Raw genomic sequence first — 18,988 nt, 5'->3', positions numbered from 1 at the left:
TTGACGTTAGATGAAGGTTTCTAACCGTCAGAGGAGTGAAGTTCTGGAGCAGCCTTCCAAGGGAAGTAATGGGGGGGGGGGCGGGGGGAAACCTAACTTGTTTCAAGACTGAGCTTGATAAGTTTGTGGAGGTTGCCTGCAATGGCCTATGGCCCATCTGTGACTGCTGTTAACAAGTATCTCCAACAACCAGAGATGGGGCACTAGATGGGGAGGGCTCAGCATAACTACAGTAAATTCTTTCCCCCTGTCTGGCTAGTGGGTCTCGTCCACATGCTCAGAGTCTAACTGATGGTTATATTTGGGGTTGGGAAGGAATTTTCCCCCAGGTCAGACTGGCAGAGACCCTGGGGAGATTTCACCTTCATTTGCAGTGTGGGACACTTAGTGGTTTGAAGCAGAGTAAATGGCGGATTCTCTGTAACTTAAATCAAGATTTGAGGAATTCAGTAACTCAGCCAAAGGTGGGTGGGTGAGATTCTGTGGCCTGCCATGTGTAGGAGGTCAGACTAGAACAGGGGATCTCAAACTTCATTGCATTACGACCCCCTTCTGACAAGAAAAATTACTACACGACCCTAGGAGGGAGGCCTGAAGCCTGAGCCTGCCTGAGCCCCACCACCCAGGGTGGGGGGGCCAAAGCAGAAACCCAAGGGCTTTAGCCCCAAGTGGGGGGCCTATAACCTTAGCCCCACCAACCTTAGCCCCACCATCTTCAGCCCCAGGCAGTGGGGCTTGGGCTTCAGCAAGTCTAATGCCAGCCCTGGCAGCTCCATTAAAATGGAGTCACGACCTATTTTGGGGTCCCAACCCACAGTTGGAGAACCGCTGGACTAGATGATCAGCATGGTCCCTTTTGGCCTCAGTCTCTCAGTGCTGGGTACCGCACCGAGCATGGAGCTGTCAGTGGGACAACTGGAGACCTGCTGACCCCAGAATCGGCATCGGAGGCGGCAGCAGCAGCTAGATCAAGCCACTGACGTGACTCTGGAGATGATACCGGTCTCTGAGAAGGCTTTGTTGCCACTGCAGCACAACCGGGGGCTGCACTCAGAGGAACGCCCAGGAGCAGCCTGCTGGGGAACCAGCGGTAGAAACGGGAGAGGCAGAACTCGCCCCGGAGCCGGGTAAGTGTCTGGCTCCATGTTTGTAGCTGCTAATAGAGGAGTGGGAGGGATTTCGGGTTTATGTGCCAATGCGAAAGTAACGACAAGGGTGGGCCAGCAGCGTGTATCTGCCAATGGCGGTTTGCACGCCAGCACCTTGGTGCCCCACCCCACCCCTCCCGCTCCACCTGGAATTCAACATGGGGAAGCAAACAGTCAAACAAACGTTTCAGCTTTAACTTTTATTAGGAACTCGCACACTCTTGCCAAAATGTGCTGGGATGTTAAAAATAAGAACCTTATGGGGGGAGGGATAGCTCAGTGGTTTGAGCATTGGCCTGCTAAACCCAGGGTTGTGAGTTCAATCCTTGAGGGGGCCATTTAGAGACCTGGGGCAAAAATTGGGGATTGGTCCTGCTTTGAGCAGGGGGTTGGACTAGATGACCTCCTGAGGTCCCTTCCAATCCTGATATTCTGTGATTCTATTGCCTTCCTGTGACTACAGTGTAATCATACACCTATAAACAATTAAATGTATGGGGTGGGGGGAGTCCATTTAAGTTACATGTAGTCCATGGGTGAGGAAATCATGTGTCCGAAATATGGCTGGGGGTTTGTAGGCAGCCCAGAAGTGTGCCGGGGTAGAGGTGGGGGTGTGACGGCCTGCAACAGCAAGGTTGGGGGGGCAGAAGAGGCAGAGTGGGGATGGGGCCTTGGGCATAAGAGGCGGGGCAGGGGGCTAGGCTCCCCAAACGGGGGTTTGGGGGGGTGCACACACCACCCATGCCTTTGCACCTTCTCTCACTCTCAACTTCAAAATCACTCTCTTCTGGCTCCTTTCCATCAACTAGGCAACTGCTTCCTCTAAACTCAGACACCTTCCCTCTATCCCCCTGTGGCTACCGCCCCATCTACTCCCCTGTTCCAGGGCAGCTGGCCTCTTGAAATGAAGCAGGTCCAGCTCCCCTTGCTAGAACAGGGGCTCCCAGTGTGGCCAATTAAAAGAGTGGGGCAGCACCTGGGCTATGGACAGCAAGGCTGGCAGTAAGGACGGGATGCTCATGGAGTAGGAGGCAGTGGGAACGTGCTGGGCGAAAAGGGGCACCAGGCAAAATGCCCTGGTAGGTGATGCTCTGTCAGAGGAGCACAGAAGAATCTGCGAAAGGCCCTGAAGCAAGAGGGACTGAGAGGCAAAGGGGGAAATCCCTGAGCATGGGCTGAGGATTTGTTTTGTTGGTTTTCTTTATGTTTGGGAAATAAAATGGCCTGATAAAAGACACTGGGTGTGGCAGCGGCTCCTCCATGGGCTGGGGACAAGCCAGCACCTTACATGTCCTTTGCCTCCAAACTCCTGGACTCCACTCCGTTGCCTTCCTCCCCTGGCTGGAGGGCAGCTTTGCTAAAGAGCTCAGCCCCCAACCTGCACCTGGCATGCTGACGGCTGAGAAATCTGGCCACCTGTTGGTATCTAAATGGAGCTGGATTGGCCTGGAAATTCTGGCCTTACGCTCTCCTGGATCCTCCCTGCATCTGGATCCTCTCAGCAAAGGTGAATTGGCATAAACCACAGCTTCCGAAAGCCCCTCTCCGGCAAACTGAGTGACCGCTTCCGTAGCGTGACATACAATTGGGGATGGGACTGCAAGGATTGCTCTTTGGGACCAGGCAGCTGAGGCTGAGAACTACTAACTCGCTGCATGGGTGAAATGAAAAGGGTTGCTAAAGCCACCATAGAGGGGGCAAAGGAGGGGGCGGTCACCAGGTGCTGACGCAATGAAAGTGACCAGGCTCTAAACAGTGAGTCAGGCAGGGGCCTTGGGTGCTCTGTCCATTCCAAGCAGTGCAGTTAGTGAGGGAGCAGGCCAGCAGCTGGTCCTAGCTGGGTAGGTCCCTGCCCAAGGTGTCCGTTTTCTTTGCACTAATCTTCCGCCGTCCCTCTCATTTTCGTGGTGAATTGTCACGGGAGCAGGTGGGATGTTTCCAGAGAGAACGGGGAGGCATTGGCCGAAGAAAGCGCTACGAATCCATGTCTCAACCGCGGGGCTGCAGCCTCCTTCCAGCCCAGGGCCAGGGGATAGGGCAGATGGTCCGGGAAGCAGCAGCTGAGACAAAGCCTGTCCACGCCCCCCCGCCCCGATCCTGGGGTGTCTGGCTGCCAGCAGAGCACTCTCGGGAGGGGAGGGGGCTGCCAAGCAGGGGTGAGGGTGTCAGCGGGAATTTCCCATCGTGTTCGCATCAGGAGCTTTAAACAAACACAAACATCCCCTCAGACAGGATCAAAATCACCCACACATACCTGCAAACACCTGTAGACATGGCTCCCCAGAACTCTCCCAACACCAACAAAGACCCTCCCCACAGTCACCCCCCGCCCTCAAGACAGATTCCCTTGTGCCCCACATAGACCCTTCTCCCCAGATGTCTCTCCCCCCACACACATGGTCCTGGTGGGTTCCATGCTCCCATCTCCCCACCCTTTGCCATCTACAACACACACAGACCTCTCCCGCCCATTGACTCCCCACACCCATAAAGCTGTAGGGACTGGAGTTGTGTGTGGGTACATCACACCTACCTGAGCCGCAGGGGGCGCTGTACTCAGCCTCTGTGTGTTCACCTGGAACAGCAAGGGATGTAAGGAATGGAGGAGAGACCCAGTGGGGGGATATGAACCGCTCCCCCTAATCCCACACAGGCAGAGTCTGTTACCCCAGCGCCAGGGGATCCCTCCTGCAGGTCTGACCCCAAGAAGGGAGTGGGAGGTCGCCCCCCACTGTCTGAGTGGGGCTGTGAACTCCAGGCACTCATGGAAACCATCCTGCCACCTCCTGGCCCAGCACAAAGGATTCTGGGGGATTCTGAGGAGCTGCATTGCAGGGTAAATGTGTGGGGCCCTGGAGAGGAGTGACACACCTGCTCCGGCCATTCCTGCTGGGAGAGCTCCAGTTACACCAGCCTCATGCGCCCCACGAGCCCGAAGAGCACATGGCTCCCATGTCCCTCCCGGTGAGCCGACGCCACAGATCGAACCCAGGAACATGCCTCCAGCAGGTGTCTCCAGCTTGACCCCCGCAGGCCCCACGGCTGGTCATCTGCCAGCATCTGCCCAAGTGCTGCGCTCAGGCCCGAGCAGGGGGAGATCAGCTATGGACACGGGTCACAGGGAGCAGGGGGGATTCCAATGGCACCACCCTCTAACCAGGCACTGGTTGTGACACAGAGCCCGCAGGAGTGGCTGTAATTGGGGCGGAGCCAGGACAGGACACCCGCTCTGCAGCCACAGACTGCAGCATGGGGCCCGCGGGAGCAGCCCTACCAGGGCGGGACTCACCCGTCTCGTAGTAATCGTACAGTCTCACTGGGGCTGCTCTGAGATTCTTCACAGGGAAATCCTGCTCCAGGGAGAAGGTGAAACTCGCCGCCTCCTTCGTCAGCTACCGAGAGAGCGACAGAGCGAGCCCCTGGGCTGAACGTCTGCACTGGCAGCTCTAACCCCCTCCTCCCCGAGGCTCGGACTGGCCCAACCCACTTCCCTCTGCCCCTGCGGCCTGGAGCAGTGAGAAAAGGCTCCCCCTGAATCCCTGTTTACCCCCCTGCAAAATGTGACCCCTTTCATCACACTCAGGGCCCAGCTCCAGCCTCCACAACCCTGAGCTCCCCATCGCTCGGTTCACGGCCCTCCCTGGGGTTGGCTGAGTCTGGTCCCATCTCCCCGTCCTTTATGGAAACAGGTCACTTGAAGCAGGGGAGATTTCAGTGACCCCACGCCGTGCGTGTGACACAGAGCCCACGAGAGCAACTGTAATGGGGGTGGAGCCAGGGCAGGACACGCCCTCCCCATTCACACCACGCCCCCCTGGAGCCCTGAGCCGCCCACACTCACCTGGTCCAGATAGAGCGTCACCTGGTCGTTCTGCACCTCCAGCCTCTTCACCAAACGCTGCTTCTCCAGCTAGGAGCAGAGGGAGGAAACGGCTGAGCCAGGAACAGAGGGGCTGGGGCAGGAGTGTCTGCTCTGATGGGGGCTGGGACATGGGGCACCAAATGCCCCTGTTGCTGAGGGGCCTGGCTGCCACCCTCCACGTCAGTCACAGCTGCGCACTGGGTGTCTGCTGGGGGAGGGGCGAGAGTCTAGACATGGGCGTCCTCTTCTGGGGGAGCTAAGCAGGGTCAGGACCTGCTCAGTGACTGGATGGGAGACCCCAGGGCTGCACAGTGACCTGCTGCAGGGGGGAGGGCTCTGCAGGGGGAGCTCCCCCAGGGGTCAGAGCTGCAATCTGTGTTCTCCTGGGGGTCTGGGCTCTCCCCCATGGATCAGCCCCTGGTTTCACGCTGTGACTGGCGCAGCGTGTTCTCCTCCCTGGGAAGCTCACCTGCCTCACGGAGCTCTTGACGGGGGTGTAGCCGGACGGCAGCTTGGCCTCGATGATGGCCATGTTGGTGGCTGAGCGCTCCCCGCTGTACCTGCAACAGGAGCCCTGTGCTGAGGTCGGGGTTTGCCCTGGATACAGACCCCAGGGGGATGGACAGGGAGGGGAGGCCTCCCGTCTTCTCAGCTCTGCCAGTGTCTCTAATGCCCTCTGCCTACTCTGGGCCGTGAGCCCCGCTAGCCCCCGGCCAGCCCTGAGCTCCCCAGACAAGGGGCCCCGGGCCCAGGAGTGTCTTGGGAGCTGACTGTCTGTTCTAGATCAGCCCCGGGACCAGCCCTTTAGCCCCTGGCACATTCCAAGGGGCCCCCTGCCTCTGCCCCGAGCCCTGGGGGTGGATGGCTCCCACAGCGATTCCAGCCATGCCCCGGCCCTGCAGTGGGGCGGCTCTGCCCCGGCCATTTCCCTACTGCCTGGGGCCTGTCCCTGCCCCCAGGAGCTCAGACCCAGATGGGTGGGGGGCTGGGGCTCATACCGGGCGTGCAGGACGAGGCCGAAGTGGGATCTGGCGCTCTCGGTGCACTCCTTCGGCTCCGTCTCCACCCGCAGGTCAAAGGTCACGGCGCTCTTTGGGGGCGGCACGTTGTAGCGCAGAGTCAGCTGGGAGAAAAGCAGGAGGGCTGAGGAAGAGCCTGCTGCGTCCTGCCACAGCAGATCAGAGCCTGGGCCCAGAGCCAGGTGCCGTGGGGCAGTGCCAGGTCACAGCCAGTCACCGCTGGGCCGGCTGGTCCCCAGGGGCCTCTGCACTCACCTGCACAAAGACACAGCCCTCGCCGCTGGCCCGCACTGTGTACTGGCCGGGGATCTCCTGCAGGGCCGCTCGCTGCAGCACCAGCCGGTTGGCGTTCTCCACGTGGAATTGCTGCCGGGCCCCGGCCTGGGAGCTCACTGTCACCGACACAGCCCCGCTCGTGCTGTACGTCAGGGCTGCGTATTTGGCCAGGGCCTGCAGGGCCACCACCGTGTCCTGGGGAAAGAGAGTCACCGAGCTGCTGTCACGCTCTGGGGAGAGGAGCCCGGCTCAGACTCACTGCGGCAGCATCGGGACCTGCTGGGGCGCTGACATCGAGACCCCGGCTCCCGGCCCCTGAGGGCAGGGGGCTCGGCACCCAGGACTCCCTCTCCCAGGAAGGGCCTGGCTCAGCTGTGGAGATGCAGCTCCTGGCCCCTTCCTGCACCAGGGCCCCCGCGCTCATTTGCCCTGAGGGCAGGGGTGTTACCTGTGTGGAAGCAAAGCCCCCGTAGGGGTTCTGCTGCTTGCTGAGCCAGCGGACGATCTGGGTGGCGGTCGCCATGTCGGCAGCAGACACATTGGGCAGGGAGAGATAGGCCAGGAGCACGTAAGCCGTCATCTCCACCTCCGCTGACGGGGCCTTGTTCCCGTAGGGGCTGGGCAGGGCCTTCACCTTCCTCTGCCAGTGGAGCTGTCCCCCTAGGAGAAGGGCCGAGGGAAGGGCAGCCCCATGGCTGCAGTTACAATACAGTGGGTCACCTGTTTGCTTTCCAAAGGGGCTCCAGGGGCTTCCCAGGCCAGAGGGACGCCTGCCCCGCACTGAATCAGTCACCTCTGGGGCAGGACATGGCAGCTGATTCAGAGCTCACAGGAGGGCTACACAAGTGTAACACGATGCCCCTGCGTGGGTCGTCAGCAGGGATTGAACCCTGGCCCGCTGGCTTGAAACCCCTGAACCTCTGGTGTCTGAGCTAAAAGCTGAGCCCAGGTGGGTCACTGGCTCCAGGCAACCCCTAAGCCTCTGGGGTGCAGCCACTAGAGGGGGGCAGAGATCCCCTGTGTTAATTTGGCCCCCTGCTCAGAGCCTGACCCAGCTAAAGGGCATGGGGCAGAGCTGATGCCGAGTTAACACCCCCCTCCTGAGTGATCCCTGGGGCCTTGAAGTTGGGACCCTCACCCGAGGGCTGTTTCAGTCCAGTGTCCCATGGGCCCTCAGTGCACTCCTAGGAGCAGAGCTCAGTCTGAGCTCAAATGGAGCCGGTGAGAAGCCCTGAGGGGGCGCATGGTGCAAACAGAGGCATACCCAGAGGCCTCCTCCCTGCCCCAGCCCCGCTCCCAGAACTGATTTATGCCTAGTGCCGCCACTGCTCGAGGGGGGCAGAGAGCCCCTGAGTGAATGTGCAGCCCCCTGGAGCACAACCCAGCTGAAGGACAGGGGTTGGAGCTGACGCCGTGTTATCACCCCCTCCAAGGGATCCTAGGGACCTCGCAGATGGGTCCTGTTACCCGAGGGCTGTTTTACCCCAGTGCCTGGCAGCCCCTCCCCCAGGAGCAGAGCCCCCACCTCTCCTTTCTCTGGGGCAGGAGCCAGGTGCTGCTCCCAGCACTTCTTACCCGCCTCGGGGCGGGGCGGGGCGGGGCAGGAGGCGACACGCAACTCGCGGGCACAGACCAGCTCCAGCCACCGTGCCGGGGCTTGGAGAGAAGGGACTTTTCATCTGAGCCGAGACACGACAGAGCGGCCTGGACCATGCAGGCTGGTCCTCTCTGTGGGGGGATGTCTCCCCAGGGCCCATCAGGAACCGAGCGCGCCAGGCCTCAGCTCCCAGCTCAGCTCAGTCTGAGCTCAAATGGAGCCGAGGAGACATACAGAGATCACGGGGCCTCTTCATGACGAGTGTGAGGGACCCAGCCTGGGAATCCCAGGCACCATACAGAGGGCTCCTTCAGCTCAGCACTGACGCGGGGCAGCCCCACCGCCTGTGTCCCCAGCCACGCTCCCAGTGGGCCTCAGGCCTCCCATGGGACCTCCCGCCCTATGGGGAGCTGACCCCAGGCTGCATAGCTCACATTGGGGGCTGGGCTGAGAGCGGCACAAACCCAAGGGCATTTGTGCAGAGAAAGGCTAGGGGAACTGGAGCTGGGGAATGAGCAGCCTCCCATAGGTCCATGGTGGGCACAGGCTGCAGACAAAGGAGCACCCAGAGACCATCTTCCCTGTACAACCCCCTCTCCCAGGGACAGCAGGGCCTAGCCGGCCGTTAGCCCAGTGCAGCCTGTTCCCCTCCCAGTATTAGCTGGGCCAAGCAGAGACTCGGGCAGGGACTCCCCAGCTGGGATGTCCCCAACACAGGATGGGTGCTGGGATCCTGCGGCATCTCTCCAGGGCTCGGTTACGGCCCGTTCCCCTTGGGAGCTGCCTACGCAAAGCCCTGCCCCACGGGCTCTGAGCCCACTGGATCCCAGCATGCTCCTGGCCCCGGGTGCTTTAGAGGGCTGGGTGGGACATGGGGCTTTGCCCCTGTAGGTTCTCAGCTCCGATACCCCCAGCCTGGAAGCGACCCAGACTTGTCCCCCTTCACTCCATGTGCTGGGCTCTGGGAAATGGCGGGCCGATCTCACTCCAGGTCTGAGGGGACAAGTGTCCCCATGACAGAGCCCAGCGCGTCGGCCCCTCACTGGCAGCCTCAGAGCAGAGACCACGGACTGACTGGGCCACAGAGACCCAGCTCCCCTGCCAGGCTGAGAAGGCCCCAGGGCAGGGATGACACCTGGGTGGGCAGAGCCGTGGGGGGCAGCTGGCCCTGCCATGTCGAGAGGCCGGCAGCGAGGAGAGCACTAGAGCGAGGGGCTGCCGGTACCCGAGCTGACGCTGTGCTGGGCCAGGCTCTGCAGAAGGGCGCCCCGCAGCTCTGTGCTCCCCGCCAGCCCGAAGGCATAGGCCAGCAGCGCCTGCGTGTAGAGGTCACTGGTGCTCGACTCCTGGAGGCACCGGAGGGCCCTGGTCATCATGGGGTCCTGGGACGGGGGAGACACCGAACAGACTCCCCGTCAGGCTGAGCCGGCCAGAGGAGACACCCTGCGCCTGGGGCCTGCGCACGTCCCCCGGCAACCACCCCATGGGGCCTTAACAATGCTCCACCAGGCAGGCATCTGTCATCTCCCCTGACCCATCCCTCCCCACCGCCACCTTTGCCATGGGCCCATCTATAAACAGCCCGCCCAAGCCACGCCCAGAGCCAGAGCTGGAGCTGGACCCAGAAACTGACCGAGCTGCTGCATCTTTCTGATGCCCTGACTCCACTGTCCCCATCCCAGTCTCTCCCTCACCCGCTTCCCAGTACCAACCCCTCTCCCCACGGCTCCCAACAGCACCCCAAATCCCTCCCTGGTACCAACCCCCCAGGACTCCCCCGTCTCACCCCAAACCCTTCCCTGGTACCAACCCCCCAGGACTCCCCCGTCTCACCCCAAACCCTTCCCTGGTACCAACCACCCACGGCTCCCGTGTCTCACCTCAAACCCTTCCCTGGCACTGACTCCCCAGGACTCCCCCGTCTCACCCCAAACCCTTCCCTGGCACTGACTCCCCAGGACTCCCCCGTCTCACCCCAAACCCTTCCCTGGTACCAACCACCCACGGCTCCCGTGTCTCACCTCAAACCCTTCCCTGGCACTGACTCCCCAGGACTCCCCCGTCTCACCCCAAACCCTTCCCTGGTACCAACCACCCACGGCTCCCATGTCTCACCCCAAACCCTTCCCTGGCACTGACTCCCCCCTCACTGTCACCAACAATCTCCATTTCCCCTGACTGTTGGCCCCTCCCCTGGGACAGCAGGGCTTGGCCTCACCGTGAGCGGCTGCCCCAGCTCCAGCAGCCCTGCCGTGATGTAAGCCGAGAGAGAGAGCTCGTCCACCACGCCGCCCTGAGGGGGATGGAGACACCGGGAGCCGGCTCAGACTGAGTTGTGGGCCACCTTGCCAGGAACAGGTGAGCCGCTGCCCAGCACAAGCCCATTGGGCCAGAACAGAACCGGCGCCAGCGCTCCGAGTGGCTGGGTTTGGGTCCTGCCTCCTGCTGCGACCTGTCAGGCCCTCTGGGTCCCGAGCAGCTGCCCCCAATCTGTGGCAGTGAGTTCCCCAGACTAGTTCAGGAGAGGCAGTAGTGGCTGCACTGGACTCCTGGTATAAAATCCTATCTGAGCCCCCCAGGAACCAGAGGCTGGTAAATTGCTTTGAACTGAGATTTGCCAGATTTCCTGTGAAGACCAGGAGCCCTTCCTGCAGAGGCTGAGGGATTTGTCCCTCCTTGGGTGAGTTCCTGCTCATTAAATAGCCTCCCCCATCCCTTCCCCAGCTTGTCTCCTCCTCCCCCATCCCATCAGCCCATCCCCCCAGCCTCCCACCTGCAGGGCATTGTTGAACAGCTTCCCCACACTGCGGAAGCAGCCGCTCTCCAGCTGGTGATGCTGCAGCCACCCTAGGGCGTCCTCTAGGTGCTTCTCGTCGATGGAGATGTAGGGTCTGGCCTGGCCAAAGGACTTGAGAACGAAGGCCGTCAGCCTGGGCGGGGAGAGACCCCCTTAGAGGGACACTCTGCTGGTGATGCTGCGGGCCAGGAGGGAGGCGTGTGGGGGACGGGGATGGGGGTCAGCATTGTGGGGGTGAGCAGAGCTGTCAGGGGAGCCCAGGACGGGAATGGGGGGTGGTTTGAGTGAGTATGTGGGGCAGAGCTGTGTGGGGAGCAGGACTGGGATAGCAGAGGGGCTGGGGGTCAGGCTGCAGCCCGATAGGCCCTGCCCACCCAGAGCCCTGACTTGCCCGTGCCATGCGGCCCCTCACCAGGTGTTGCCCACGGCGTCGCTCTCCCCAAAGGCGCTGTAAGAGCCGTCGTTGTGTTTATAGAGCAGCTCGCGCTGGTAGCCTGCGGGAACAGGAGAGAGACAGCGAGTCCTGTATCCTCTCACCCCCGGGGGCTAGAATCCACCCCCAGCCTGCACCCCGTGAGGCCCTGATCCCTCCATGCCCTGGAGGTGGAGAGGTGGGAGGACACTCACCGCTCTGGAGGAATCCCTGGGCCTTGTGTCTGATCTCCGGGCTCAGCTGCCCGCTCTTCTCCAGGTACTGCTGGATGTAGATGTTGGGAGCAAACCGGACCATGTTCTGCTCTCCACAGCCATAGGGCATGGCCAGCAGGCGGTCTATGTTCTGCAGAGCCGTGCCCATTATGTCTCCTGGCACCAAGCGAGTCGGGGGAGCAGAGAATTACCAGGCTGCACAACAGTTGCCCCGTCCCTAACACCATGTCTGTGGAGCCCTGGCTCACGGGGGCCAGTTCGATTCCGGTCTGGTGGGGTTATGTGGATATGTGGTGCTGAATGGCTAAGACGCCAGTGCCCTGGCACAGCTTCATGGCATCACCGTGGGAGTCTATTGCCCCTTGCTGGGGACGAGGCCCTGTAGCACAGACTGCAGGGACCAGTCCTGCCCCGGCCCCAGGCACCCACTAGACCTCATTGGTCTTTTCCATCCATGATACCCCAGCCTCTCTGATCAGAGCGCTGGGCCACAGACGGGCTGGCTGGCGAAGGGCACCGTGCCCTGACAGGGAGGGGGCACGGGAATTCCTTACCCAGGACAGTCACGTGGGCCCGCTCGGACCCTGCCAGGACGTTCGCAGGCAGCTGCAAGGAGATTTCTTCGGATGCTGCGTAACACGAAGGCAAAGACACACCGTTAAAGGTCTGTTGGGAACCTGCCCCTGCCTCCAGCCAATCAGATCCCTCCATTCCTCACCGTTTGGGTCTCTCGCCCAGTCACAGCCCCTCTCTCAATCCCAAGCTCCCCCCACCATGGCACATACGTACCCTTGAGGGTGAGGGCTGGGGGTTCACAGTGTGGGGTCCTGCCTGTGGGACTCGGTCCCTCTCCTGGCCCCAGAGAGCCGGTGTGACGAGCTCTGCAGGGAGCATCGTACACACAGGGGCCAGGCTGAAGGGGAGAGGAGCTGGCGCAACAGGGGTCCAGTGACACTCGGGAGCAGGAGCCAGACGTACTCGAGCCTTCGGCCTGTGGCAGACGGCTCCATAACTGCCCACTAGGGAGTGCATCTTCCCTGGGCAGCTGGGCCTGGACCCTGTCCCAGGCCGGACATTGGTCTGGATGCCCCCTGGTCCAGTCTGGCCGCTCCTGTGCCCCTAGCTGAGCCATCCAGCGGCCCAGCCATCACTGACGTGCTGCAGCCAAGTGACGGCTCGGGCGTCTCCCCGCGTTAGTGACACCCACTGAGCCCCGCACAGGTGCTGGGATCCTACCTTCCTGGCAGAGCAGGGAGCTGTGCGCCTTCTCCTCCAGGATCCCCCCCGGCTGTTGGGAAGGAGCATCAGACAAGGTCAGGACGAGGGACTGTGCACGTCACAGCCTGACAGGGCCTGCTAGGTCAGCCAGTGCCCTTAGCCAGGGCAGGATCATTCCCTACAGCCCGTGCTGTGGGGCTCAGGCACATCCAACTCTCAGTGCTCCAGCGATGGGGCTCCCGTCCCTTCCTCGGGGAGACGGTTCCCAGCCCAGCAGATCTTGCCATTTCTTCTCTGCTAATTCCCTCCGCCCCCTCGAGACCCCCGTGTTACACTCAGCCACCCCCCTTGGGGCTAACCCCCATCTCTGTCTGCCCCAGGACTCTCCTGCCAGCTCCCTGATCTCGCTGTGACGGGGCCGTGCAGGTCAGGGTCCGGGACATGGATGGTGTAGTGCTGGGACATTATTTCCTGTGGCAGGACAAAGAACAATGCAGACTTGGCCCACGGCTACCAGGGGGTGAGACCCAGACACCAGATCTTGCTCTGCTCTGCCCAGAGGCCCCGACCAGACACTGACCTGGACCAGTAGGGGCTTTATCACAGTGTCCATTCGTCCCTGGGCCGGCACCACAGCCAGTTCATTGCCGCACAGCTCCTCGGTGTGCAGAGCCTCGGTGCTGACAGTGAAGTTCACCTCCCCTGCCGAGCAAGGTGGGAGACGCTCCCATTAGACAGACCAACGCCCCGCCAGAGGCAGAGAGGAGCCTGTGTCCAAGGGGGGGGAGGATATTGGAAGAATCATAGAATCTCAGGGTTGGAAGGGACCCCTGAAGGTCATCTAGTCTAACCCCCTGCTCGAAGCAGGACCAATTCCCAGTTAAATCATCCCAGCCAGGGCTTTGTCAAGCCTGGAAGAGGGAGAGGCAGAAGAGAGGGTGGTGAAGAAGGGAGAGAAAAGTAGAGAAAATGGAGAGAGAGAGAGAGAGAATGGGGGAGAAAAGAGAGAGAAGGAAAGAGGGGAAGGAAAGGATGGAGGGAAATGATGAGTTGAGTGTAATGGGTTTCTCTGCCTTAGCCCTTGTGCGGGAACAGCGAATAGCAACCCAGAAACTGCCCCCCTCCCTGCTGAAATCACTGACAGCTGCGTTACATGGGGGACCCTCGGAACATGACATCGCAGCAGGAAGCAGCAACGGCCAGCGAGACGGCAGAGGGGTCCTGACCTACAGGGCTTGGTCAGTGAGACCACTGGAAGCGAGCGGGGAGAAACTGTGCTTGAAGCTGATGTAGTTTGTTAAGTCAGGTAATAGTAAACGGCTTCTCTCTGTTTTTCTTGTAACCATTTCTGACTTTTATGCCCCATTCCTTGCACTCACTTAAAATCTCTCTTTGTGGTTAATGAACATGTTTGATTGTTTTATCTAATCCAGTGTGTTTAAACTGAAGTGTCTGGGCAACTCCATTTGGGGTGACAAGATGCATGCATGTTATTCTCGTAAAGGAATATCAGCCTAAATGTAACTTGTATTGTCCAGGAGAGGGCTGGGCAGGCAGGACAAACCTTTCTGGAGGAAGATCTCGGACTGGGGGTGTTGGGGTCGCCCTGCAGTATAACCCAGGCTGGCGAGAGCCAGAGTGTAACCCGAGAGTGGCAGGCAGGCTGCAGTCACACACAGACGCTCATGGTGCGGCTTGCACACTGGGGTCTGTTTGTGAGCGGCCCAGGTGGGAGCTACTGAAGTCAGCCAAGGTGGCAGGGCAGGGGTGACAGAGCTGCTCATTCGTCTGGATTCTGCCCGGCTATAGCGCAGTGGCTCAGCAGCAGAGAGCCAGCGGAGCTGTGAGCCAGCTGCAGACAGCAGCAATAGAGGCGTTGGCAGTGAGAGAGGCCGAGCTGGCTCTGTGTCGTGCTCTTAAGGGGAGGCCCGAGATATTGAACCTGGCCCTTGCTGCTGCCAGCTCCACCTGGCAGAAGGGTTAACGTGAAAGGGGTTTTTCTGCTGGGTGTCCTTCTCTCTCCCCCCGCCCCCCACAGCCCTTCCCATCCCCTCCCCTTCCCCTCGGCACCAAGCCCTCAGCAACCCTGTTCTGCGCCCTCCTTCTCACTCCCAGAACAGAGCCTCCAATGCCCCTTACCCGTCTCTCCCCCCATGCAGAGCCTCCAAAGGCCCCTACCTGCTTTGCTAGTGCAAAGGCTCCAGCACCCCTCTGCCCCCTGCTGTGCAGAGCCCCCCACCCCTTCCCTGCCCCTCCCCTCCAGCACAGAGCCCCCAGCGCCCCTTACCCAGGCTGCTCGCCGTCACCTCCCACTGGAAGGTTTTCCCTTCATCTTCACAGAGGCAACTGGTGTAGGCGCCGTCCTCACTTTCCTGCACCTGGAACTGCGCAGACTCCGCCAGCGTCAGCCGCACCTGTGGGGCCCAACACGAGAGCCCCCTTAGGGCTGTGGGGGACTCACTCACATGTGTCAGCTCCAGGCCAAGACGTGGCCCCTCTGGGGCTCAGGCCCCCTCACCGCGATGTGCTGACCCCAGGGATCACAGGGTCACAGCCAGTGACTGACAGTGCCACTTGCCAGCCTGCACGGCTGCCCAGCTCCCCAGCCCCAGGTCACCAGCCCCAGCAGCTCAGCCCCGGGCGGCGCTCACCTTGATGCACTGCTGCAGGTAGTTGAAGACGGTGGCCTTTAAGGCGAAGGCCTCTCCCCGGATCACGGAGTACGGCAAGGCCAGCTCCACAAAGAAGGGTTTGAAGGCCATGAAGGTGGCTGTGGGGGAGAGCCCAAAGCCCACCTCTGCCGTGCAGAACATCCCAGCTTTCCACTCCGTGATGGTGTCGGGCACCGAGACTGGGATGTCCTTGGAGCCCCCCTCGCTGGGCCGGGACAGACACAAACCGAGCATCAGACACGCAGCTGCCCCATGGGAAACACCCATGAGCACGGCCACCAGAGACATCCCTGCCCGGCCCTCCGCTGGGCTGAGGCCTTGGGCTGGTGGCACAGAAACAGGGCAATCCCAGACAGCAGAGAGGGGAAGAGCTGTCAGTGTCCCCATCTCGTCCCCTCCTCCGCCTCACGTCAGCTAGCGCAGGATCCTTCCCTGCTCCGGGGCTTTCTGGGCTGGGCTCAGTGTCCCACGGGATGGGGATCCCCCCTTCCGCAGCCAGACACATCTCCCTGTCACGGGGCTATTCCTGGGTGTCAGCCTCAATTCCCCCTGCTCAGGATTCCCTGCCTCTCCCACTTGTAACCCACGTGCCGCTCTCAATGTCCCGCTTCCAGGGGTTCATTCCCTTCCCATGTTCTCAGTGCCGGAGCTCCCAGGCGCCGCTTGAGAATGAAACCACCAGAAAGGGCAATGGGGTCGGGATGATAAATGGGGTCGGGATCCAGGGAACAGCTGGGGAGGGGCTGGCTTGAACCCCGCTCTGCTGGCAAGACGCAGGGTCATGGTGCTGCCCGGGCTCCCAGCCCTCTCCCCCGCTCTGCAGGTTCGTTACATCTGTAAATAGACAAATCCCACAGCACTGGGGGCTTGTTATTCTCCATTGCTGTGCTGGGTTCCTCTCTGCTGGCAACAGGGTGCAGGAACCAGCCCCACGCGGGCAGCCAGCCCTCCCCCAGCCAGTGCACCGCCTCTGGGAGCTGGTGCTTTCGAGGGTGTGGCCTGGAGGCCGCTCCGCTGGGACAGTTTGTGACAGCTCCTCACTCACCCCACAGGGATCAGGTCCCACAGCCATGTCTCTGGGAAGTATGCACGTGGCGCTGCCTCCTTCTGGGTGCTGGGTTCTGGCACTAGCAGGTCATTGATCCGTGGGGTCCTTGCTGCACTATCCACATGTGCTGCCCCAGGGATCATGCCAAGAAAAGATATAAAGGCGGGTTGAGGGAGCCCCAGGCTGATTTGGAGGCAAATCCAGACGAGGATTCACGTGTGTTTGCACTTGCAAAATCTCGATGTTTGGGGACATTTTGGGGGACTGCACATGGCCACCAGGAGCTCTGAGAACTGACCCCTGATGGCAGGACTGGGGCTGGAGGGGGCTTGGGCTGGGGGTGTCCTAGATGCAGCACACACTGGTGGACTCAGCACTTGGCAGGAGCCAGGGAGTCCTGAGCTCAGTCCCAGCTCTACCCTGAACAGCATTAATGGTACGTTGAACTCCCAGAGCCCTTCACAAAGAGCCGCTAGCCAGGCAGGTCAAATCATTAGCCACACTGAGCAGCTGGGACATGGAGGCCTAGAGAGGCTTAGTGCATTTCTACTGCAACCAATGAGCATGAAAAGCCATCGGTCTCCGTGTGACCATAAGAACGGCTATACTGGGTCAGACCAAAGGTCCATCTACCCCAGTATCCTATCTTCCAACAGTGGCCAATGCCAGGTGCCCCAGAGGGAATGAACAGAACAGGTCATCATCAAGCGATCCATCCTGTCACCCATTCCCAGCTCCTCGCAAACAGAGGCTAGGAACACCATCCCTGCCCATCCTGGCTCATTGCCATTGATGGACCTGTCCTTCATGAACTTATCTAGTTCTTTTTTTAAACCTGTTATAGCCTGGGCCTTCTCAACATCCTCTGGCAAAGAATTCCAACCAAAGGAGGAGGACCAGAGCTGAATTGGAAGGGTCAGATGATCTTGTGTACCCATCCCACACTGAATACACTGGAGAAACCCTCCCATCCCTGCCCCATTGAGAACAATGGACAAACTCCCACTATCGGCATCTTTGAGAACAATGGAGAAACCCCCACCGCCCACTCCATTGAGAACACTGGAATTGACAATGACAGTGTCAGAACCAGGATCAGAACCCAGGTCCCAGGCCCAATCCATGAGCCCACACATCTGCCCTCAGAGGGCAGAGAGGGCATTTGGAATTGCTGTTCGAGGGAGATGGAAGCTCCCGGCCCATCTGACCTGCTGTGGGGAATGACAGGCCAATGCCTCTAGAGTCGAAGTACTGTAAGAGTCCACCTTGACAGGGCTGCTTGGTGTCTGTGTTGGTGAGAATTTTCAAAGCCGCATCCTGGGTGAGATGGAAGACAGAGGAAAAAGCATCAGGAGCTGCTAAAATAAGGGAGTGTGGCATCATACTTTGGCCTTTCTCCTCCCCCACCTACGCTGGAAGCAACAAGAACCCTGGGAGGACAAAGACTTCAACTGAGGAGACTGGTCCCAGGCTTAAAAGGGGAAGCCTGTTGTGACGGGCTCGGTCACAGAGATCCCCTTGGGATTGTCACCTGATTTGCTGAAATTACCTCTGAGCCCATTTTCCCTGCCAGCTTGGGACTTCCAGAACCCTGTCTTGTTGAGCCAGACACACTAGCCTGCTGCAACACAAACCCAGGGTTTGGTCAATGCCCCCAAAGCTGCAGACTTAACTGAAAACTGCTTAGCAAGTTACCTGTCTCCAGCACCCAGACACCCAGCTCCCAATGGGATCCAAACCCCAAAGAAATCTGTTTTACTCTGTATAAAGCTTATACAGTAACTCCTCACTTAATATTGAAGTTATGTTCCTGAAAAATGCGACTTTATGTGAAACGATGTTAAGCGAATCCAATTTCCCCATGAGAATTAATGTAAATGTGGGGGTTATGTTCCAGGGAAATTTTTTTCGCCAGACAAAAGACATTATATACATAAACAGTATAAGTTTTAAACCATTTTAAACAAGCAGTTTAATATTGTACACAGCAATGAATGATTGTGAAGCTTGGTTGAGGTGGTGGAGTAAGAGGGTGGGATGTTTCCCAGGGGATGCCTTTCTGCTAAATGATGAACTAGCACTCGGCTGAGCCCTCAAGGGTTAATACGCTGTTGTTAATGTAGCCTCACACTCTACAAGGCAGCATGGACTGAGGCAGTAGGGAGGAAACACAATAGCTGCAGGGCAGGATCCGCAAATACTTTCCTGCAAAAACTGAACATGATGATGAGCCCACGCTATCCAGCTGGAGCGCGCCACTCCCTCCTCCTGACAGCACATGCACCTCTGCACAGGTGCTGACTTTCCAAAGTGCTGTGGGGTGTGTGCATGAGTGAGAGAGAGAGAGACGTGCATTGCCCCTTTAAGTACGCCGATCGCATTTCAAGAATGTTGCCCTTTTAAGCAGATCAGCCAGGTCAGACAGGAAGCAACAGCTTCCTGCAAGCCCCCCGCCCGTCTTCTCCCCATGACTGTCCCCTCCTCTGCTTTGTGGAGAGGGGGTACGGAGGGGGCAGGGAAGGAACAGGGGGACATCTGACATCAGCAGCATAGGTGCCAACTTTTCCTGGCGCCAGTGGGTTCTCGCCTCTGGCCCTGCCCCGACTCCACTCCTGCCCTGCCCCCTCCCGCCCCTGCCCCGTCCCCATTCCAACCCCTTCCCCAAAGTCCCCACCTCAACTCTACCCCCTCTCTGCCCCATTA

General features: G+C 59.9%; 1 protein-coding gene across 1 annotated transcript in view; it reads right to left on the bottom strand.

The window, feature by feature from the left end:
- Window positions 1-862: 862 nt before the first annotated feature.
- LOC140903746 (alpha-2-macroglobulin-like protein 1) overlaps window positions 863-18,988 on the bottom strand; it is a 73,168-nt gene continuing 55,042 nt past the window's right edge. Inside the window, exons 16-35 of the mRNA XM_073325506.1 lie at window positions 17,494-17,602; window positions 16,283-16,412; window positions 15,217-15,442; window positions 14,853-14,979; window positions 13,146-13,267; window positions 12,584-12,635; window positions 11,902-11,976; window positions 11,327-11,503; window positions 11,112-11,193; window positions 10,676-10,832; window positions 10,121-10,195; window positions 9,128-9,284; window positions 6,754-6,965; window positions 6,285-6,500; window positions 6,009-6,133; window positions 5,480-5,570; window positions 4,990-5,058; window positions 4,438-4,540; window positions 3,682-3,723; window positions 863-1,026 (exon numbers count right to left, since the gene is read on the bottom strand). Coding sequence (XP_073181607.1) covers window positions 863-1,026; window positions 3,682-3,723; window positions 4,438-4,540; window positions 4,990-5,058; window positions 5,480-5,570; window positions 6,009-6,133; window positions 6,285-6,500; window positions 6,754-6,965; window positions 9,128-9,284; window positions 10,121-10,195; window positions 10,676-10,832; window positions 11,112-11,193; window positions 11,327-11,503; window positions 11,902-11,976; window positions 12,584-12,635; window positions 13,146-13,267; window positions 14,853-14,979; window positions 15,217-15,442; window positions 16,283-16,412; window positions 17,494-17,602 — 2,511 coding nt within the window. The remainder of the gene's footprint in view (window positions 1,027-3,681; window positions 3,724-4,437; window positions 4,541-4,989; window positions 5,059-5,479; window positions 5,571-6,008; window positions 6,134-6,284; window positions 6,501-6,753; window positions 6,966-9,127; window positions 9,285-10,120; window positions 10,196-10,675; window positions 10,833-11,111; window positions 11,194-11,326; window positions 11,504-11,901; window positions 11,977-12,583; window positions 12,636-13,145; window positions 13,268-14,852; window positions 14,980-15,216; window positions 15,443-16,282; window positions 16,413-17,493; window positions 17,603-18,988) is intronic.

This window comes from Lepidochelys kempii, chromosome 27 (genome assembly GCF_965140265.1).
Source record: "Lepidochelys kempii isolate rLepKem1 chromosome 27, rLepKem1.hap2, whole genome shotgun sequence".
NCBI classification, from domain to species: Eukaryota; Metazoa; Chordata; order Testudines; family Cheloniidae; genus Lepidochelys; species Lepidochelys kempii.
This window is presented reverse-complemented; position numbering and strand designations above follow the sequence as displayed.